The sequence below is a fragment of the Sceloporus occidentalis genome, unplaced genomic scaffold, assembly GCF_023333645.1.
Source record: "Sceloporus occidentalis isolate IW3139 unplaced genomic scaffold, rSceOcc1.0.p SCAF_117, whole genome shotgun sequence".
In the NCBI taxonomy this organism is placed as follows: Eukaryota; Metazoa; Chordata; class Lepidosauria; order Squamata; family Phrynosomatidae; genus Sceloporus; species Sceloporus occidentalis.
In genome coordinates, this window is record NW_028317097.1 from 2,428,268 (window position 1) to 2,452,272 (window position 24,005).

Below are 24,005 nucleotides of genomic sequence, written 5' to 3' on the forward strand. Positions count from 1 at the left end.
TTTACCACTCTACGCTCAACACAAAAAAGTGTTCTTAAGGAGTTGACTGTAGGCTTGAGAAGGGTGGGAGGGTGAGCTTCCTAGCTTCCCCAGGAGACGTCAGCCCTAGGTTTTTCTCTTGTAGAAATGATAACCTCCCCCTGTGCAAATTCAATAGAAAAGAATGTCAGCCCCATTTCCTAATTGGTAGTTTCAATCCCCAGCTGGAATTTAAACGGGTGGCGTAGGAGAGCAGCCAGCCAACCCTCTGAAGTACAGATCATTAGTGTGTTCAGTGGAAATATAGGCAGCATCAACTATTAACCGCTGTCAGCAGTAATGTTCCTTAGCCTGCTCCTGTCAACCACTGTCAACAAAATATTTATTTTTGCTGGCTGCGTTTTTGGAAAGAAAGAAAAAAAATCGGAACATTTCTCTGTAGAGGGCACTTGGCAGACATGTCACCTCCCTTTTTATTCCAATGCAAAGACTCTGTGTTCCTTCTGTTAGTTAAACTCAAGAACGGCGGGACTGGTTGCTGGGTTCGTTGGGGACACAGACTCACAGGACAATTTTACAGGTGCTGCGCACATAATAGGAAATAATATAAACTAGTTGTTTTTTCATTGTGCAAACATGGAGCACGTTTCACATTGCAGTATCTCAATGTAATAAATTGCACATCTCATTCTCTCTTCTTCTCTCATAGGCCTGTATGAAATTTAATGACAGTGGCGCCTGTGTTACTCAATGTCCTCAGCCCAACATTTACAATCCAACCGCTTTTCAGCTGGAACAGAACCCCAAAGCCAAGTACACATACGGAGCGTTCTGTGTCAACAGATGCCCACGTGAGTCCAACACAATAAGATATATTATTTGTAGCCTAATTGTCAGTTTTTGGTAATAACCACTGTCTGAAGAAGCAGATCAGGGTTGAATTGATTTTACACAATTTTGTTTGTAACAAATACAAGCTAGTATCTAGTATGTAGAGGATGATATATATATATATATATATATATATATATATATATATGAAAATGTATTTAAAATATACTAGCCCTTTCCAATTTATGACATCACCATGCAGAATACATCTATTTTATATGCTACATTGAAAAATACTTTTGCATTGAGGGGTGCAAAAGCAGGGTTATAACATCCATCTTTAAATCCCCATGTTGAACATCACAGATCATAACACGTAACATAAACTTCATGTATAAAAGGCCTGCCTGATTGGTTAAAAGATAGTATCACTTTTTATTGAGTAATCAGCTCCTTTTCAAAAAATAAGCTCCAAGTTTTAGTTAAACTCTAGGTTCAGAACCTCTTGGGAAGTGGGTTGCATCTTAAAAACACTTGATTTGTGTTTGGGATGCTGCACTTGGAAACTTAATTCTTCTGCAATTCAGACTTTCTCTGAGTTGAGTACTCCTTAACTTGTGTTATATAAGAGTTTCCCCATAATTGATGAGTCTTTTGCGTTGTTTAATTCTCTTATGGAGAATGAAGTTCATTTTAGTCTATAACCAAGATGAACATTTTCTTGTTTGGGAAGTTTTTAAGAATGATAACATTTCTCGGCCTGCTTAATTGGGAGTCATGCATATCCGTTTTATTAACTTGGAGGATATTCTCTCGTTTCACCTATTATCAGTAAATTGAGTTTCATGAAATTAACCTGTTCCTTTCTTTGTCTACAGATAACTTTGTGGTAGATGATAGCTCTTGTGTACGTGCATGTCCCAGCAATAAGATGGAAGTAGAAGAAAATGGAATCAAGATGTGCAAACCTTGTGCGGGCATTTGTCCAAAAGGTGCATCACAAAGGAGTCTCTGAGAATGGGTTTATAGAATGTTTTGGAGACCAATCAGCCCATCTAGTCTGCCCAGATATGAGGAACCACACCTTAATCAATCCTTGGTCTCGCCATATGCCGTCCCATGCATTTCCCTGACTATGTTAGCCTCTGCCTTTTCTGTGGGAGGCTATTAATCTTATCTACCACCCTCTTAATAAAGTAGAATTTCCTTACATTACATCTAAGCCTCTGGCCTTCTAGTTTTAGATTATGACCTCTTGTTCTAACATTCTAATTTAGAACTGGGCACACAAGGTCCATCTACCTTAACCCTTAACAGAAAATGCCTTGTGGCACACGAGACATCAGACGCTGAACAGCAGCATAGCTAGTTAACCGCACAATTTGGTACGAAAACACTTTCCGTGTTCGCATCTTGAGACCCAACGCACCAGCCATATTTGTTTAAGGGGAAATAAAAGAAACACATAGCTATTTAAGTGACAGATGGCAAGATGTTTGTGATTACAGAGGGAATAGAGCATCTAACTCTTTCAGTTAGAAATTGCACCCTGGGGAGTTGTAAATTGCAACCCCATTAGTGTGAATGTAGGGTTTCCGAGGAAGATGCAAGAAAACTTGCAACAGCGCACAGAACAATATTAATATGACTGAAAACAATCAGACCTGACGGGAAGGCTTAACTCTTTAATTCATATAAGACATGAGAATGTATGCCTCGTTCATGCTCGAAAAGGGAATTCAGCAATAAAGTTGCCTTGTAATTATTTCTGGCTATAAACAAGCTGCAAGTGCTAATTATATAAGTCTGGCTGGAGAAATATTTACAAACTAACAATTCAGAAGCATTATTTCTATTAGAATTAGTTTATTCCTGAAGCATTACCATCTTGTGCATGGCTGTTCCCTAAGTACAATGTGCAAATTATGTCTTTACAAGTTTAGACGCGTCAGGCTGCATTTAATGCTGGAGGTGAATCTATCACCAAGAACTGAATAGCGATCCTCGTATAGACTGGGACAGAAAACCCCCGGAATTAAGTTAAAACTAATTCCAGAGATGTACCGCCCCAGATCAATAACTAAAAATAGATTTTTTTTTATTATCAATATTTTTTTACTATTGCAGTAATGGAAGGGTTAATTACTTGGTGATATAGTTACTGTCAGCATTGAATCCGGCCCATTGAAGCCAGAAGATAGATAATCAGTTGATGGATTTTTTTTTGTTTGTGACATTATTAGATTTAGAAGAAAGATCAAATAGGTTATACAATTCTAACTGAAAAGTAAGACTTTCCTGGCCAAAACAACCAATATTTTCAGGAATGCCACCAATGTGTTTCAAATATTGGGTATAAAAATAATTTTAAGCAGTATTTTCTAAGCATTCAATAGAGCTCATCCACTAAACAATGAGTTGCAGATGAGTTAAGATGAAAAATTTCATCTCACACCCTTCACCTCCCATCAATTTACCGGCAACTCAAGCTTAGGGGTGGAAGTTGTACAGGAACTCAAGAAAGTCTGGGATGTGGATATAGTTATCCTTAAGAATCAATAAATAAAACAGGATTGAAATAGGACAGACTAGAAGGGCCAATTGGTACTTTTCTGTCATCACTATCTAGTAGGATGTAGGATTGTCAACATCAATGAGCTTCTGTTGTAGAAAAAGCTGAGGTAACCCTGAATAATGAATAATTAAAGTGTTAAGAGTTTTTGAAAATCACCTTACTAAATTTTGCATTACGCAATATTAACTCATCCTAGTTTCTTGCAAAAGGCCCACGTATAATGCATCATTTCAAACTCTTGCTTAAGGGAATAAAGCACACTAAGACCCTTTTTTCCACTTGTGCTTTGTCTAGTGTGTGACGGCATCGGGACGGGTTCTCTGCAGTCTGCGCAGACCGTGGACTCCAGAAACATCGACAAATTCATCAACTGCACCAAGATCAACGGGAACCTCCACTTCCTCGTCACTGGAATAGAAGGGTAAGCGTGAATCCCTTGCAGGCGTTGAACACGTGCCTTATGTTAGTTACACAGAATGTTATAATTAATGGCGATTTTTGGGATGAAGCTGTGTTATAAGCATCAGAAGATTTTGCAGTGTCTTTTTTCAAATGACCCATGATTCTCTTTAGAACAAACAGACATGGAAATCCATCTAAGGGCTTCCATTACACCCCTGTCTGTACAGGCAGCTTACCCTATTCACGTTTTCTTAAATGTGTATCAGCATTGAACCAAGACGTCATGTTCTATGTTTATATGAGAACACGTGTTACAACCAACTAACATCTGAAATCCTTTTTGGTTATCAGATTTTCAAGAGGTGCTGAGCCAACATTGTACAAAGTCTGGTTTCAGTATTTAGTACGGGCTCTGAAGTCGCATGCACAACACTGACAACTTCTTTCTGCTTGGTAAAGCAATGTGAATAAGAACTGGGCTGATTTTTTATGTTTTAGGGATCAGTATTAGTTACAAAGTTTGGGGCATGCAACCCCCCAAAAAAATTATCAAAACATATATAAGGAACATATATGGCGCTAAATCACCGAAAGATTGTTCCTCCAAGGCCACATGATATATTGTTTTGTTATATAAAAATAAAAAAAAAATTTGTGTTCAGACACTTAGAAAACATGCATTTTAGAGAGACGAGCAAAGTAGCATATTGTCAAATGGCTTTTTATATGAGATAATGTGTTTTCAAAGTTTTTTTGTTTTGTAAGCCAAACATTGCCCAGGGAAAAGAAAAAAACAGCCTGTTTAAAGGACCTTTAGGACCTGGTTAGACGTCTGTATTTCATGTCTGACTCTGTATAATTTAAGTCATCATTGTTATGCTGATAGGAAATATATCCAGCTCTTTCACTCGAACGGCTCTATCCCTTGGGAGAAGCTTTCATCCCGCATTGTCCCCTGTCACGCCTCTTCGCGTGTTCTGCCTGGAAGAACTTTGCAAGGACAGATGTTGTTAGCACACCTCTGCTGGGAGGCGCATTTGATCTACAATTAAGTAACGAGGTGTGACAAGTGGAGCAAGTGCGAGGGTATAGACAGGTCCCAGTGGGAATTTTGGGGCTTTAGGCAGGCCAACTCACTAGGGAAGTGACAAAATCCACAATTCGAACAAACCAGAGCCCTGGGGTGTAAACCTTGATCCGGAAATCAAGTGGAGAGTTAGTTTTCTCCTTGTAATGTATCTTTTGACCTTGAGGACTAATGCGTCATTTCATTCACACACGACTGCAGGAGTGGGGAATTGAGTATCCGGAGTAACTGACAGGGAAGTGACCCCTCGTGCCGTACTATGATGAACTTTCCAAAAACTGATGTTCAGGTTGTGAAAAACTGAAGTTCAGGTTGTACACAGTGGGTCAGTCAGCTTGCGATTTGTCACAATCAGGCCAGAAAGATATTTTTGACCATGAATGGCTAATTACATTCTATGTCATAAGTATATGGACGCCGGCAGTTTCTGTTCTCACGGGTTTCAAAAAGATCAGCTCCTGATATAGTTCGAGATGTCCTTAAATCCTGGTTTAGATGTGTGCAGGTGCCGATGTGAAGAGATCCTAATATTATTTGTGAAGCCATATCTGATTATATCTTGTGATATAATACTTTGGTCTGTTTAGTGTATGAGTATGAATACCCAAATGGCGAAGGTATCTTTAAGAAGCTTTTTCACAAGCAATTCATTTTCTAGAACTCTTTAAAATGTTTTATCTTTGTCAAATTAAGAGCTCTGCATGTTCAAATTCAGGTAAGTAACCAATGAGTCAAATATACCACAGTGATCGTTTCCCCTGCTGTTTAATTTCTCGTGTATAGTAGAGACACCATGCAGATTAGTGAAGCGAGGGCATCAGGAACGAGTGATTTAACCCTGTGCGGAACACAGAGCATGTAGTATGGCATGTCCATGCTACTGCTAATTGCTTACTGCAATGATGATGTTGCAAAGTAAACCAATTAGTTGATAATTAGTTATCCACATTAGCCACAGGTAAATATTTTAATTATGCTTAATTATGTTTTTTTCTGTCCTTATTCAGTGATGATGGGGACTTTAATTCATTCCTTAATGTCAGGATGGGAAATGGCTCATCTTTATGATCTACCATGTAATATGAACAAAAGAGTATGTATATATATATATATATATATATATATATATATATATATCGTTTTATACTGTAAACCCTACATATCATTGGTGAATGGCTTTTGTGATTGCATCATCAGCAATGGTGATAAATTGCCTATTGGGAGTTTATTGACACACACAGCAGAATGGATAACATGCATGTAGCCTGGGCATTGATTAGAAGAGATTCATTGTTTGCAAGTGGGCATGTATCTTTATATTGGTACCAAACATTTCTGGGCATAATGAGCTACCACTGCCTTAACTGATGGGATATAAATACACCAATTGACATCTGATTAAAATTAAAATTGATTAATGCGTGAGGATGCTAGTGGAGTAAATAGTTTACAAAGGTTTTATAAAGCTAGCACAAAAATGATCTGAACTCAGATTTGATGAGATATTCATGCTGTGAAACAGGAGTTATACATAATCAGAGCACAACACTGAATACGGGCAACACAATCATTCATATTGTTTTAACTAAATCAAAAATGCTAATGCAGCAATGCCGGATAAGCAGTAACCTCAAGATTAAAACACATTTTAATTTCATTTTGTTTACAAATTGTTAACAAAGTCCAATTTAAGTGCCATTTTATGAGAAGTAGAGTGGCTCGTTGAACCAGAAACCAGAAACCATTCGGCTTGGCTTAATAAAGCCAACAGGTAATGCATGTTGTAGAATCGCAATAGGATTCACGTTTTAAGAAATATACCTTATTTATTAGACAAGAACAGAAAAGTTGCTTGCTCATTTTATAAGAGAGGCTTTAATTGTATTTGTGACAAATTAAATCCAAATTAATTTTAAGATGAAAGCATTTTTATAATAATGCATGTTGTGTTCATAGGTTCCTTGAGTAACATATGGTACAAAGTAATAAACTTTAAGATGATGGGTCATTGCTATTTCTTAGAAGTACAGATATTTAGTGGTAAATAAAACATATAGCTTGCTGGTTCTTGCATCAAAGATTACACAATTTAGCTCTCGCTGAGATATAAAAAGTCAAACTTTAGGGATTTGGAAACTCATTCGCAGATGGGTCGCTGCATAAAATGGAATTTCATTTCTGAGGAATCGCTGAATGGTTTTTAGAAAGGAATAAAAAGCATGGTTTGGTGTCTGAAATGAATCATGTTAATGAGTATGTGAGCAAAGGGAAGGACTTGTAAATAACCTTGAGATAAAATCTATTCACTTGCACACATCCAAAATAACGAATCGAATATACTGAAGTGATGAGGTTCTGTTAAGAAACAGTAACTGAAGAATGGTAAGAAGCCAAAGTCCTAGTTGGTCAAAGTCACAGGGACCTTGGAATTAATGCAAAAGATGTTTCTTCTAATAAAAAATTCTCACAGTTCTGCCCTAAATATTTAAAAATGAATTGGCATCCTTGTAGGTCAGTGAAGGGCGACTGAAGGGAAACCAGTGGACATTTGGAGGTAGACAACTGTAAATGCTTGAGCCATAAATGAACCACAGCTTTCATAATCAACAGACTGGAGATCATCAGAAGTTTACATACTCAATAGTCAGGGCAAAGCAGGATGATTAGGCCTTCATGAAATGTTTTGAAGGCATCTTGGTACATTTTTCAAACCGGTTTAAGAAAACCCACAATATTAAGTGTATCTTTAGTAAACTGTGTGTTCGTAGTTGAGTATATCAGTGACTTCACTAAGCATTACAAAGAGATTAACCCCAGGGAGATGTTAGATATTAATTTTCTTCCAAAATTCTACTGCAGAAGGGCTGAGTTGGCCCCACATAAGGTATAGTTGTTTGCAACAGCAAATGGAAATGTGTATGTCTTCTGTTATGTGTGTCATTTAAGGAATATTATACATTCACATATAAAGAAGACTTCACTGAAGACTAAAAATAATAACTTATTTTAAAATGAGCAGTAGGGGTTACTTTTTTTCTATAGAGATAGGTGTGAGGACAGTATGAATCGCCAAGGACTGTCATGTGCATGTATTTCACAAACATAAATCAAATTGCCTTATGCCAAGAATGGGGTGTACACATGCCCTCTGGTGTTTGTGAAAGGGAACTGCAGGTATAGAAACAAACTGAATGGGATGTGATTATGAGCGCTTTCTCTTGGTTAACTAGAGGTAGGGAAATGGATATGGCTGCATTGAGCCAAAAAAAGTATCTCAAATGCATTCTCAGAGGTCTCTTCTTTCGTTCTAAAGAAGAAACCCTGAAAGGTCTTGAAAGATTGTTATTCTACTTATTTTTTCCTTAATGTTGGCCCAATAAAAGCTATTAGAAAAGACCTCTCTTCCTTACAACTCCCTCCTACACCACTCAACACCACTCTCTCCACTCCTACTATACTAACTGCCTTTTCCCCTACAACCGAAGAAGAGATAGCCACTCTTCTTTCTTCCTCTCACCCAACAACCTGTCCCCTCGACCCCATCCCTTCACACCTCACAAAGTCTCTATATCCATCCCTTGGTCCAATCCATTACCCACCTATTTAATCTTTCTCTATCATCTGGAACTGTACCATCTGCCTTCAAGCATGCGCTAATCACACCAATTCTAAAGAATCCTTCCTCAGATCCCATCTGTTTGACTAACTCCCGCCCTATCTCTCTGCTTCCTTTTACCTCTAAGCTGCTTGAACGGATTGTGTACAATCGCCTCATTAACTTCCTCTCCTCTAATTCCCTCCTCATCCTTGACTCAAACCTCTGCTTCATCCCTCACATTCAGTCCCTCGCCAGATCCTGCCGCTTGCACCTTAAAAACATCTCTCGTATCCGCCCATTCCTCACCCAGGAATCCACAAAAACCCTGGTTCATTCCCTTATCATTTCCCGTCTTGGCTACTGCAACACTCTTCTGGTTGGCACTCCACTGTCTCGACTCTCTCTTCTACAGTCTATCCTAAATGGCGCTGCTAGGCTCATCTTCCTTGCACGTCGCTCCTCTTCTGCTTCCCCCCTCTGTGAAACCCTCCACTGGCTCCCAATTACCTTTAGAATTAAATTTAAGATTCTGGTACTGACATATAAGGCCATCCATAATAGTGCTCCTCCGTACATTTCTGACCTCATTAGCAAATACTCTCCTACTCGATCCCTACGTTCCTCCCATGGGCTAAAGCTCTCCTCCTCACTCATCACCTCTTCCTTTTCCCGTCTACAAGATTTCACTCGAGCTGCCCCATATCTCTGGAATCTACTTCTACTGAACCTTCAGCATTCTCCTTCCCTCCCAACATTCAAGAAACATCTAAAAACCCACTTCTTCAGAGAAGCATACCATCTTAGCTGCTAGAACTTCCTTGTCATCGATACAACCCCCACAATACCTCTAACCCTTTCTCTATGCCTTATGTTTGTCACCCCATTTCCCTCTAGATTGTAAGCTTGCGAGCAGGGCTCTCTCCACCAAATGTATCAGTTTGTCTTAGTCTGTCAATTCTTGTCTTGTCATATCCCTTGAATTTATGTATTGTATTAAGCGCCGCGTAAACTGTTTGCGCTATATAAATAAAGGATAATAATAATCATCACCTTTGACTTAAATAGAGGTAAATATTCTCAGTCAGGTGACATGTTGGTACTAAAAGTCCTGCATAATCTTTAGAATAGGTGGCTACTCCTTTTTAGGACGAGTATAAGTCTCATTAAGGAAATATTAAGAAATAAAGCAATAAAATAATTTTACTTTTATATCAGAAACAATAGATATGGTGCTTAGTTTTAATGGAACTCTTTTAATTTTTTTTATTAATATCTTCTAGGGATCTATACCACAACGTAGCTGCATTGGATCCAGAGAAATTAAATATTTTCCGTACTGTTCGAGAGATTACAGGTAAAATAAACTTCTGGTTGTAAAGGTGACTAACAATTAGTTTGGTACTATGAGATTATGTTCTGGCCTTCCTATCATATTATAATAACTGTAATAATGTTCTCTGAATGACGAGTTTTATGATTAATGAAGATACATAGTGTATGTATATACCTCACAAGTGTCACTGTATAGGAAGGACAGTCCTCCTTCAGGACCCAAATCCTTATGCCCTTGATTGAACTGATGACATTCATGCTTTATCCAAATTATCTTCTTGGTCTAAATGGTCATCAACTGGTTTTTCCCCATAGGTTTTCTAAATATACAATCATGGCCTCAAAACATGACAGACCTCAGTGTCTTCTCCAACCTGGCCAGCATAGGAGGCCGAGTCTTGTACAGGTAGGGGGCAAATTATTTGTGAAGTTTGTATTCTCGTACATGAATCATCCTCTGCTGTCTTTATATATATATATATTGTAACTGATAATATCACTTGTGTGTACGTAAAAATCCTCTTTGTTCCAAAGCCCAAGATAAATTACGCAGCCAACACCAGTGTGTAGAAATAAATATTGACAGGTGATGGGGGACATAAAGTGATTTATCTGCATTATTAAGAAAGCATCAGATATCACCAGAAAAGCAGGAGAATATGATCATTTTCATTTTATATGGTTTTCTGTCTCTAAAGCCAGGCATAATAAGATAAGAACATTATTTGACTATAGTCGGGCAGTATGTTTAAAGTTAACAAATTTAAAAAGTTTCTTTGGATCAGGCTGCATACAAAAACATCTGTCCATTGAACGGCATATAATGTGTATGTTCCGGCCCTTCCGCTTTGTGGTGGCAATACGTCGGTCACAGTGCTTTGAAGAATTAACCAATTTCCAGTGCAGGACCTGAAACCCCCTGGCTTAAGTCTATTAGCAAATGGAAAGCCAATCTTAAACTCCTGCGACACTCCAAGTATGGTAGCCAGTCGGTGCACCAACGTAGCCAAGATATGTATTTACATATAGATTGTATATGTGGAGTTATCTTTCTCTTTAAGAGGTTATGTTAGAAATCATAGTTAAATCAATTTTCCCCCCCAAATGATGGGTTTCCCAGAGCTCTGGAGAAGGTAGTTTGCTGAGCGCTGTGTCTCTATATTACAGGCTGTTGTAGTCACATAAAAAGCTGCTATTACACTATCAGAGCCTCCTGTTCCCCTCACGGCAGAAAGAAGAAAGCGGGTACCCACAGAGGTTATGGCATCCTGCATGCCAGTGCTGGGAATAATTATTTGACTCTGCGGGGCTGATATGGAAGGGCAGGGGGCACATTTAATGATGGCCTCAGCTGAGAGTTATAAAACACCATGACTTCAGAAGCCAGCGAACCGGCAGACTCACTCACGCAATCTCAGCCTGTCTGGAGTGGTGACAGCAGAAGAATTATTTTGATTTAAAGCACCCGTGGGGCCGAGCTCTTTGAAATAGCAGATATCCCGCATAGTAGTTTTAGTTTTACAGGGTAATAGATGAAAGTGGAGCTATGCAAAAGTCCAAACCCAGACTGTGAGCATCAACTTTCACTGTTAAATAAAAGGGGACTTCAGTGTATATATATATATATATATATATATATATATATATATATATATATATATACACACATACATTAGTTAGTTGCCCAGCCTCCCCCTATTGGAATCAAATGCTGACTAAATCCACAGGTTCGGATCGTTCACATACGATATGTTTCTATGACCACCTGTACAGAACAGATTAGTATGTTGGATTTACATTCCCTATAACGTACAAAAATACAAGAAGAATCATCAGTATGGTTCATTCCCATGTATGTATGGACATTTGTCTATTATATATTTTGCAACTAGAGACTCACATACAGACATAGCTTTTGGAAGTTATCACCCTTAACAAGAAGTGTAATTGCCTGCTGCTTCTATATTAATAAACCTGAAACTCATGGAAGGACCCATACATTTTGTACACCAATGCCTCAAGTCATAGCATGTGCAGCAGTGTTGTGATGGACATTTTGCTTATCCCTAGTAATTGCATATGTCACTTTATTTATACAGGACTCATACCCACTCCCTACTGATTAACTGAACACTCTAGAGAGAGAGTACTTAGTCTTGACACACACACACACACACACACACTATATTCATACAGGACTGATGCCCACTCCCTACTGATTAACTGAACACTCCTTTGATTGTATTCTGTCTGGAGTTCTTAGTCTTGACACACACATACAGGTAAACACACCCAACAATAATTCACTTATTCTTGAATCAACTGAATCTCCCTATTTTTATCTAGGTATAAATGTTAATATAGGAATATGCTTTCCATAATGCAAAACACCATACCACACGAGAACCCAAAATTAATGATCATCAGATTACATATAAATCTATAGAGCAGCAACAGAAAATTACTTAAAGATTATTTCAATACGGGTTATAACAGAAAGGTTCGTTTTATAAGGTCTCATATACTGCACACCACAAAATCTATGTTTTCAGACACTAGTGTCAATGTTTATTAACTTACCCCTTGAGCCTGGTACGGCACAGGAGGTGGTCATCCTGTAGCTTTCCAACAACATTTCCCCTACACTGTACCTTTCTGCAGCTCTTCGTCAACCAGGATATAATCCTAGAGCAGTATTAGAGCAACAGGTTGGGTTCTTTGGGTCTAACATGTGCTGAGTGGTGGTGTCACCATCTCATTGTGTATTTCCTCTTCTTCTCTGTACATTTAGTGGAATTTCGCTGCTAATCCTCAAGCGACATAGCCTCACATCTCTCAAGCTCCAGTCCCTCAAAGAGATCAGCGCCGGGAATGTCTATATCACTGATAATCACAACCTGTGTTTCTACCACACCATTAACTGGACTTCATTGTTCAGGATGCCCACCCAGAAAGCTACCATCCGTGATAATAAAAAGGCAGAAAACTGCAGTGAGTACTACCTGTCTTCTCTATATAGTAACATTGTATCTGACGGCAGAGAACCATTCAGCTCATCTAGTCTCAACATTTTACTGATGTAAAGACAGATCTTAATCAGTCCTTGGTCTTGTCTTAGATTCTGGATAGCCATATCCCTGTCCCATGCCTGCAATGCCTCTACTACTTCTACTGAGAGTCTGCTCCACTTATCTACCTCCCTTTCAGTAAAGTACAGTGACCTGGGTCTTGCAGTGTTATAAAGCACTTATTACAGTATCCTATGCAATCATTTCTATACCATGAATATTAGTTGTTTACTTGTTGGCAAAATTTTTCCCTATAGCTTGGAATAATGCCATAATTCTTTTTTTTTATCTTTTTCCTTGGGTTTTCAAAGTCCATTAATGAACATGTGTGGGTTCTAACGAAAAAAATACTTCTTAGTTGTCTGCATCCCAAGAGTCGCAACAGCATGTAGGGGGCATGTACATTCTTCCAGTCCATTAGGCTAATCTATCTTCGGGGCCTAATTGGCATGTATTTACTGATCTCCTCTTTTGTTTAATTAACGGTATAATGAAGTTTTGTGTTGTGTGCCAGACAAAACGCTTATTAACCTCTACTATTTAGAATGCAACCTATTGTATTCTTATTAATGAATACCTTGGTTAAATTCTCTTAAATATGTTTTTATAAAGCTGCTGAAGGAATGGTTTGCAACCCTCTGTGTTCCACTGCTGGGTGCTGGGGTCCAGGATCGAACCAATGTTTGTCATGCCAATTTTTCAGTCGAGGGAAGGCATGTGTCAAGTCCTGCAATCTTTATGACGGGTAAGAGACTTCAAGTATATCAAGGGCAGTGGGGTTGGGGGGGGATAAGATCATAGTACCTCTTAAATAAAATTGAGTCATCTAAATAAAACGAAAGTCACTAGGTTAAGGTATCCCCACCAAGCAGGGCCAAAATTATAGTTTTTTAACAGTTATTATTGGACCTTCATAAACAAATATTGAAAGGAGTGTTGAAGTTCAGACTCGGCATGGCCATTGGGACTGAGGTGAGTTCAGGTTGAAATACATGAAAAGCCTTCTTGACGTGTTCAACATTTTTTTTAACTGTTCTGAAAAAAGGGGGCACATCAACCAATCTTACTTACAGGGCATTGAGACGGACAGATTCTGTGTTAGCCTGGCAAGGCACTATGCGAATAGGCTCCAAAATATAGTAGTTTGATGTTTGAATGCCTATTGCTGTAGTATAACCTAGTCACGATAAGGGAACAAGCCATTAGTGAAATAAAATGTATTTTCGCATTGTACAGCCACCAGGTATACCAGCTTTGGAGTCACTCGTAGAGATTATGTACAGTTATATTGTTCAATAAGTGAGAAAATATTTTTGTGGATGTAAACCCTTGAGGTTAAATACTCACCCTCCCCATTTTGCCGTCACAATAATCTTTGAAAAAACCCATAAGTTTCCACTTGTCCATCCTACGCCACAATAATAAACTGCCTTACAGTGTAATGAAATCTCCTTCCCTAAGAGATCATCCATTTTAATTAGAGCAAATCGCAAGCATTTTCTCTGCGTTTTTCTTCTTGCCATTCTCTCTTTACCAGGCTCATCTTATCTCCTTTCACATGTCCTCCCCACTGATTCAGCTGTTTCTTTCTTTCTTCTGGTGTAATTTTCGTTTTGCTTCTTCTGTATGTCTCCCATTTTAATATAAATGTTCTCCAAGTACCCTGTCTGCTGGCAAAATATTGATATCAGCTTTATTTATAACACTAGAAAAGGCCAGTCATTTGAGATAGATGGTGGGATGAACAAACCCTCCTTTTTAATCCCATCTGGCAGCCACTGGTTTTCTATCTTTGCTAGACTCTCTTTCTTTCTTAAACAATGGACTCCAGACTGTGTTTTTTAGTTATTTAATTTGGGAAATATTTAGGTTACATATGAACTACCACTTTTGATTTGATTAGAACTTGCCTCAGTACTGGCACCATCATAATGGTGGGCTAGTTGTCCCTATGGCTTCCCTTTAGGGTATGTAACCTGAAAGGTTAAAGGATACAGGCAAAAACTCTATTAATGCACATTTAATGTAAACCCTTCCTCATTACACTTCACTAGGAAATAAATATACAACTTTGTATAGTGTGTAGCTGTAGAGATGAGCGCTGTCTCATCTGTTCGCAAAAAAATCATGCCTGTAATCTTCTGTCTGCAGAGAGTCCCGTGAATTTGCCAATGGCTCTGTCTGTCTGAAATGTGACCCACAGTGTGAGAAGATGGAAGAAGGCACAATCACATGCTATGGACTGGTAAATAAGTGGCAATGGCACAAATCCTTTTTTTTAACAGAAAATGTGAAAGATAAGTGTCATTCTTCACTGTTTATGTTAGTGGACTTATGTTTCAAAGGGGATTTTAAGCCGAATAATAAAACTGATTGTCATAGCAAAAACATGATCATTTTCTAGCAGAACCATGAAAGTTATGTTTCATGGTGTTTTTTTTATATTGTTTTTCAGGGTCCAGACCACTGCACAAAATGTGCCAACTTTAAAGACGGACCTAACTGTGTTGAAAAATGCCCAGAAGGAGTGCAAGGGACCAATGGTTTCATTTTCAAATATGCAGATGAGGACAGAGAGTGCCATCCATGTCATCCTAATTGCACTGATGGGTAAGGAATATTCAGATCTGGGTACTTAGTTCATGCTGATTCATTCTAGGGTGCAATTAAACTATTTGGTATAGTAAGCCTTCCTTCCCCAGCTAAAACCTAGTCAGAGACTCTCCATGTTTTTTATAAAGGAGACTGTTGATCAAAGAAATGGTGGGCGCATTGCATATACATACAGAGCTGCTTTAAAAAAATAATGAGGTTCTTGGCAAGCCTCTGCTTATGCGTCCCCCTCAACATCCCAAGCAACTCTACCACCAGCATTATAGTATGGCTTCTATCCCACCTCTGTCATCTTAGACCCTTGATTTTCAGAAGATAGAGATTCTAGTGGAATTGGATTTTAGGCATGTGCTCTTTGATATCTACCTTAAAGGTAGCTCTGTAAAGTTAGTAGACATTTATTATATTTAGATTAGTCCGTTCTGTTACTTTAAATGTGCATCTTTATGAAGAAGAGGGGTGAGATGGTTTCACAGTATGAAGTGCTGGTGCTGAAAAGGTTATCATTCTCTTTCAATAAAGAGTGGAATATACCCTATTTATTCTACTTCTGCAGAAGCTGGTGCTTTATAACTACATGTTTTCCTACCTAGAGCTGCAGCTGCTCCAGAACAAACTGACTGGAGAAGTTGTGTTGGGTACATACTGAGAGTCATTCAAGAGATTTGCCAATCCCACCGCGCCCCTTTAAGAACCGGGGCTATCTCTAAGAATGTTAAATCAGGTCCCGCAGGGGCTGAGCAATTTAAATCGTAAAGTGCACCCACAGCAAAACAACAAGAGTGTTAATAAAAACATTGTTTAGCGGCTTTCTTTGAGGCATTGTTAAGGAGGGAGATCTAGGTCTCTCTTTGCACGAACTCAGCGTTTTGCAGAATGAAGTCTTCTAATGTGCAGGGAAATCTAGAAATATGCTCATTTTTCCCCCTGGTGCTGACAGGGGTGTTTAGAAAGTAATGCAGGTGCCGGAACGCTTGCTTTCTGTTTATTTGCAGCAATGATGTATGTATCGTACATATCAAAACCCAGCTACACGGGCCTGAATTCTTCATTAATTAGAAAGACGAGGGAGGGAGACTATAACCTAAAATAGATGCGAAAACAACCGCTGGTGATTAAAAACCAAATTGCTGTGTGTATAGTCCTTTGCATTTTATTTTTTATGGTCTAGTGTGAGATACTCTGTTATTTCCAAAACACTTCATCAGCACTACATACTATTCATCTGGTCTTGAGGGCTGAGGACTAGTAACAGGACCGTCTACAGGGTCCCTACACAAAAATCCAAACATTGCACTCCCACCTATCTGGTAAATATGAGATCTACTAGTATATATAATAATATACAGCATTGTATATAATGTTACTTAAGTCATTTCTAATTTACAAGGTGGGGGGGAGTGAGGAAGCGTGGTGTTTGTCAGAAGAACCCCTGCAGTCACACCGGATCCACATTTCAAGCTTTGCCCTTGGCTGGAACAGGGTGAATTGTTTTTGCTATAATATAGTTTAATTTCATCACATTTTCAACTGAACGGTTTTATTACCATGCAATTGCTGCAGTCATTTGGATGTTGAATATACACTCGAGTCAGCAAGCGTTCGAAAGCGAATGCTGGCATATAAATGCAGAAATGAAAACATTGGAAGCCATAACAAATCACACAAAAAAAATTGTGACATCACAAAACACTCTTACATCATTAAAGAAAATCCTGTATTATTTCCTACCTTGTCTATGGTTCACTACAGTTTGCTCATGGCGATGTTCAATACATTTTAGGGCTCGATTATATATTTTATTATTTTAAATTCTCAGTTGACTTTGAATAGAATTAACTCTAGAGTGAAATGAAATAGGGAAATTTAAAGGCGCGACTTGAGCCAGACAATGCCGGCTAGCGTTCTTTAGCAAGTAAAATGAGTGCAGTAAATTATTCAGTATAACACGTTGATGTCAACAGCTGTTGCCGTTCACGATGAGACCTTTTACCGTTTTCACAAATCTAATTACAACAGAGTCATGAGGGAAAGGAAAATGAGACGGCAGCGAGTCGGTGTTTACTCCTTGTAGCTCATCAAGGTTTTACACTGGCGCTCAATCCATGGGATTTCACATATAACCAGGAACATCCTGGTGCTATAAAGAAAAATGAGAAGATATACATGAATAAACTGGCATGTTTGTGAATTTTGGTCCAATTCAGGTCAATCCCTGTGACCCGACCCCTAATCCGTTGCAAATGGGCAACATGTCTGGCTCAAGTACCTATCAGTGCGCATTAGGTTTTTATAGGAATGCCTTGAGATATAAAATTCAGGTTCAAATCTCAGTCAAAAGGGGAGACAAAGTTATTACAGTAAGAATGATGTCACAAATGAGGATATCTAACGACCAGTAGATTAGGGTATGCGTAAAGAAATTATTCAATAACTAACAGCCTTTGGACCTTTATTCCAAATATATGTTTGGTAAGCCTGTCTAATGAACCCTCTTGTGATAATGTCCTACCCTCTCAGAGCCCTTTACTCAGAGTATCTGCTCCTGCTTCTCTATGTAACATTTCTATAGAGTCACTCTTACTATACAATGGCATTTGTCAAGCTTTATTTTAACAAGCTCCCTTTGTTTAATGCAAAATACAATTAAATAAGTGTTCAGATCTTTTGGCACTTTTAGACGCTTTTGGAGTTGCCAGGTAAGGTCATGACCCAACCTGTGCTGTGCCCATGTCTTGATGTCAAGTAGCCCCAGTGCTGTAGAGGTTGGTGTAACAGCATGTTTAATATTAATTGGCTATATATTAAGTTGTGTATTAGGTTTGTTTTCACAAAGCTATTACAGAGCATTGAGGACCCTGTATTTTTGAAATATGTGCACACATACAACAATTCCTCCATCTCGGTCACTTTTTGAGCAGATCCTAGCTCAGGATGGTATTTATAGAGAATTTCCAAGCTAATTTTGCAATAAACAAAAGGGAATAAGCTACAGGTAGAAGCTTTCTTTATTACCGGGGCATTTGTGGAGCTGGGGCCAGAGATGAGATTGTCTCCGACCTGTCAGGAAGAGGACACAATAAAGGACATTTAAAGACACCCAAGATGTGAGATGTGGCAGAGGACACCATGAGCCGAATCCACCAGTACATTCTTCTCTCGCCCACTTGTCAATTAAAATTCAGCTGGTTTTGAATGACAAACATATCTTAGGGGTCATTAACCCAACTGAGACGTTCCTGTACTGCTTGTCATAATGTGTGCAGCAGAAAAGCTGTGCTGATGGAAAACAGCCTTAAAAAAGTTAGCTACAGATTAATATAATTTAAAATAATAAAGAACTAGTGAACTGACCTTTTAATTACAATGTTTTATCATCCAGATTCCTCATACCTTATGTTTAATGTTGAGTTAGTTCACTGTACAACACAAATTATGACCCGTTGCACATGATCGGCATGTTTCCACTAAAAGACATTTATTAAACAGAAATTTTAATAAGTTGTCCAAAGTGCCTGATAAATGCTGCAGCACTGGGCTGGATTTAAATAAATCTACATTTATCATATATTTCTGAAAAGCTCTGTGGACAGTGTTCTAAACATGCTTATAAAATATTTATAACCGCTCAGAATAAGTTGCTGTTTAAAATGGAAAAAAAAATATTGTATTAAAATAAAATTGAGCTGATTTCTATGAGAAGGTAGTAAAAATATGGACCTGCAAATAGAATAGGACAAACACACAGTGATGATGGCTTTGAGCACTGAGTATGAGTTACCATGAGCAGTAAATGATATACCTGTATGTATTGGATGGTTATCCTGTTGGACTCCAGCTTCTCATAGACCCTTTAATGTGCATCATGCTCAACAGATATGAGTGCAGTGAAATCTGTTCTTTGTTTCATTTAGGCCAGAAGCCAGGTTCGTCCAGGTTTTGTTTTGGGTCTTTTACCATTCAGGGGCATTGGCCAGGGAGCTGGACAATATTAAAATAAAGTATATCATATATTAAGATATAGTGGGGAAATTTATATAGCATGGGGAATGGTATACTTGACTTGATTTACCATCCACACTTGAAGTTCTGCATGAGTATTACTCCTGTTGTTGAGTTGCTGAGTATTGAACGGTTCAGGCAGACTTTGTAAAGTTGGGTGAAGAGAAGGGAAAGAACTTCAGGACAATTGATTCGATACTGATGCTGTACATCTCAATTTTCCACCTATTTTTTACTCCCAGCTTTAGTCAATGTATATGCACATATGGACACCTTTAAAAATCAAAACTAGGATCTAATGGGTGGTTATGATTAATGTTGGAATAAAAGTCTTGTGCATGTCCACAAGCTTGTGATTGCAGGCAGTTTTTGACTCTTGGAAATTCCAGTTCATTTAATATTTTTTTATGCCTATTTCCTATTGCCTAACACACAAGTCCACATCAGTCTGCCCTTCAGTTGCCAATTCTAATTTCAGGCTTTGGGGGATTTTAAAGAAAAGGAACAGGAAATAATTGCGTGTTGGCCATTTAACTGCCATTCTAATGGAGATAAGCTGCGATTTACCGTGTCTTTTGTGTCTAGTAATCATGGGCTCAGTGTTTTGTAAGCCAGAAAACCAGAGAGGGGCAGAAAAACAAAACCTTGGCATTGTAAGGTCTCCCACTGGCACAGGTGAAGTTTGCCCTGGTAGTGCTACTGCCGACTTAGGAAGGGAGGGCGACACCGTCATACACCTTTCTATTTATCTGTGGCTGTCTGGAAACCAATCACTAATATTTTTTTATTACCGTGACTGGCGGCAGCTCAGTCAAAGAGCAGTTTGGTTAACCCTTTCAGGTCATAAAGGGCTTTGTATGCATTATTTAGGATAAACATTATGGCTAGAGAAAGCATGTCAAGATAATATGTTTTGAAACAAAATTGTGCCTTGTTCAGCTAATTACACTAATTTCTATTTGTTTACTTCTGCCACTTTTATGTCATCCTCCCTCTTCTTCTTTTCTCTTTCCTGACCCCAACTTCTCATTCTTCCCACTTCTGCCACCTGTCTGTTGGCCGTTTTCTCTCCTTCTCTACCTGCCTCTAACCACTTTTCTGTTTCCCTCTCTCGATGCCCTTCTTCTTTTTTTCTTTCTAAGGTTCCTTCTTTCTCTGCCATTATCAATAGAAAATATCTTGGAAACCTACATCCCTGCTGCTGTTGCTAGGCTTCCTTAGTTATTATTTTTTAAGCTGATGATCTTTGGATGCTCACCTGAGACTTGAGCTAAGTGTGGGGCCTGTTTGTTAACTCTCTGAAGTTTAAATACAAATGGGTTCACTCACTAAAGTGAGTAACTTCATCAAGCATCATGAAGGACCAGCCATGCAATGTTTCACCTGAAGGATGGGTGAGCTGGTCCTTCACAATTCAAGGTGAAACCTGTAAAATGTCTTACATGAGATTTTACTGATCTAACATCATTCGCAGGCCCATCCACGTCTCTCTGGATTTGTCCCTTTATAATGCATAGTGGAGTCAGTGAGTTCAAATCATTAACTCCCTTGAAAAATTCAAATTTTAGTGAATAAAGCACAGCGACTTCACAACCCCTTTCATGTTTTAATTTCCTCAACCGTGCCTTTGGCGGCATTTATTTAAGTCTGTTTTTTGTTCTGTTGTTTCAGGTGTACAGGACCACGCATCAAGGACTGCATTGGAATCATAGATAGGTAATGGGTTTGGTGTCCTCATTGCTTTATTGTCCAGTCTGCTTTGGTTATTGTGTCTGTCGGTCCGGATGATCATGTGAGCCTGCAGTCATAAAATCGATGAGTTCTACTGGATGTTATATTCAGCATTGATTTAATAAGTCAACAGAAATCTTGACTGCTTGACTGCACGTAAATGTATGGATTGCTCTGGTTTTTTTCATTGCAGCTTGATGTAGGTATCTGTCGAGTTACGCCAAACTCACTCGCCAGTTTAGCTGCACTTGACCTTTGGAGAATATACCCCACAGTCATGTGGATCTTCTTCATAATGTGAAGAATGCTGTTCTTTCATATCTTTCACAGAATGAATCTAAAATGTAGGGAGCCCTTATACATGAACAACCAATAATAGTTCTCCAACATTTTGAAAGTCATTGGACACCAAAGGCTAACTCCTATCTATAAAAAAAGTTATTGTTAAAAAGCTTTTGTACTTTGTGAGGACAACATTAGTATCCTAGGTACTACTGGTACTACAGTTTGAGTGCCACTGCATAATGTAAGGAATGAAAGCTCTACACCAAATAAAGGTTCATCATTCCATCACACACATAAGGTTTGCCTTCTCATTGAATTGAGTTCACTGAAATAACTAACTTTCTGCAGAATCTGATGTGAATATATGCTTATGACAGATAAAATGCAGTCTCATTCTTTAAACATTATATCTGTTCCATTTTAGTGAAATGCTTCCAGATCTGCCCTATAGAATGCCCTTTGTTATAAGGGGCACACATTAAAACAGAGATTTGGACATTCTATGTAGAAAATAGCAATTCCACTATAATCCATACTAACACAAACTGGGAGCTGCAGATCAGGGCAGTACTTGGGCTCATTATACACAAGCATGTAAAGAACCTTGTAAAGAAACAGTCAAAAACTTAAAGGTGCTGTTTCATTAAGACAGATATTAATTGCACTCTCAAGCATGTGTAACAAAACACGCTGTCAAGTAGATGTTTCCATTGTATGGCTATAATGCCTGATTTTGTATCACATGACAATTAAGTGTTTGCAACAAAGACATGAATGTGGAAACACTGGACAGGAACAGTATTTCTATAATTGCATTTACATTTAACTATTCATTATTCAAACCAACTGAATACTGAAGACCAAACTGCATAGTTTAGATTTTGGGATTAAATATTTTAACACCTTTAACCCATCTGATGGTTTACTAAATTCATCACAATGATTGCTACTCACGCTACCCTTGTGAGTTCCTGGAGGAGACAGATCAACCACTTCCTAGATCTCGGTTACTTTTTGACCATTAAGCTACTGATCTACCCCTGAACTCCCTCCTTGAGCTCTCCAGTAAGAGATCTGAATAGCTAAATTAGGATTAGTCACTCTCCCACTGAACTGGGGCAGGGGTGTTACTACGGGAAGCTGTAATTAGACTTTCCTTGCAAACTGGGGAGCACACAATGAATTAGAACCCTCTTCTTACAAACCTCATTTAACTCATGAAGCTTTAATTAACTGAGAGGCTTACCCGCCCTCCTATTGTAAGCTGTGTATTTCAGCCCCTGTAAACATCAACTTATGTAGAACACATTTTGGTTAAATGAGCATGTTTATTGTTTGGTATATAAATGTTTAACCCTTACCCAAGAGTTGTGAGTGAAAGTATTGTTCCCAGTAATAACATTTCCCATGATCGCTGTGTACGCTGTGCTTTTTTCACACCCATGTCCACATGGGACCAGATTTGTCCTTTAAACTTTAAGAGAACGTGTCTTGTCTAGGAACACATTAAAGCACCCTTATCCTTGTCTCCTTACGTTTGAACAAGATTATGAACATGTATTTGAACTTTAAAAATAACAAACTATTTAAAGTGAATATATTGGCAAATGTAAATACAAATTATATTTGGCACCTCAAGTTTTTGGACTCTATTTAATGACAAGGTATGTTCCTAATTATATCTATCTGCTCTATTGTACAAAGACATGATAAAATATGTCCCAACCGATATATACGGGACAGGATGTGTCCAAAGCTTTAGATTTTCTAGAGAAACATATTTAGTATTCCTTGCCTCTGGTGTCAATAAGATATTAATGCAAGTGTCAGTGGCATTCATAAAAATGAACAATGAACAAGTTGAGTTCATTATGGTGTTTTTGTGTTGACCAACAGTTGGAAAGTTGACTAGCAAAGTCAAAGGTAAAGTTTTCGGAACAAGGATATCAACAGTCTTCAAGTAGTCACATCCCATCCCTTTGTTTCCACGTAACACCAGTCTTTTAATTGTTTATAATCTTTTATGCAATCGGAAACATTCGTCACATATTCCAACATGAACAGAGATACAGTGTCTAGAAGGTTAATACCTGCTAATTTGTGACTAAGTTCGTCACCCATTTGCCACCTGTTCAAGCAGGATAAATGGATTTTGTGCCATTTCGACAAATTGTTATTCTAGATTTGCTTTGTGCCAATTATCAGAAATTACTGCATTAAGAGGAAATTCAACCATGGTTGAAGCTTCCAGGCTCAGCAAATCAGCCCATCACACTAAATGGCTTCCTTTTTTATGAGATCGTTGCTAAGATGCAAAACGTTATCCAAATTATCCTGCATGGTGTAGTTTTATTTTGACATGTTTATTATTTGCTGCCAGTGAACTGTTCACCTTGGCAGCCTGTGACCCCCTGGGGTCCAGTTCATCAAAGTACCTTAAGGCAACTTCTATGGTAAGAAGCCTTCTGCTGCTTTGACCATACCAAGAGCAACATGTGTTTG

The 24,005-nt window shown here is 38.4% G+C and overlaps 1 protein-coding gene across 1 annotated transcript in view; it reads left to right on the forward strand.

Moving 5' to 3' along the window:
• LOC149282405 (receptor tyrosine-protein kinase erbB-4-like) overlaps window positions 1–24,005 on the forward strand; it is a 174,723-nt gene that overhangs the window by 94,345 nt on the left and 56,373 nt on the right. Inside the window, exons 7-16 of the mRNA XM_089498277.1 lie at window positions 689–830; window positions 1,689–1,802; window positions 3,680–3,806; window positions 9,753–9,826; window positions 10,120–10,210; window positions 12,596–12,795; window positions 13,485–13,617; window positions 15,024–15,117; window positions 15,328–15,482; window positions 21,159–21,203. Of these exons, the coding sequence (XP_089354403.1) occupies window positions 689–830; window positions 1,689–1,802; window positions 3,680–3,806; window positions 9,753–9,826; window positions 10,120–10,210; window positions 12,596–12,795; window positions 13,485–13,617; window positions 15,024–15,117; window positions 15,328–15,482; window positions 21,159–21,203 (1,175 nt within the window). The remainder of the gene's footprint in view (window positions 1–688; window positions 831–1,688; window positions 1,803–3,679; window positions 3,807–9,752; window positions 9,827–10,119; window positions 10,211–12,595; window positions 12,796–13,484; window positions 13,618–15,023; window positions 15,118–15,327; window positions 15,483–21,158; window positions 21,204–24,005) is intronic.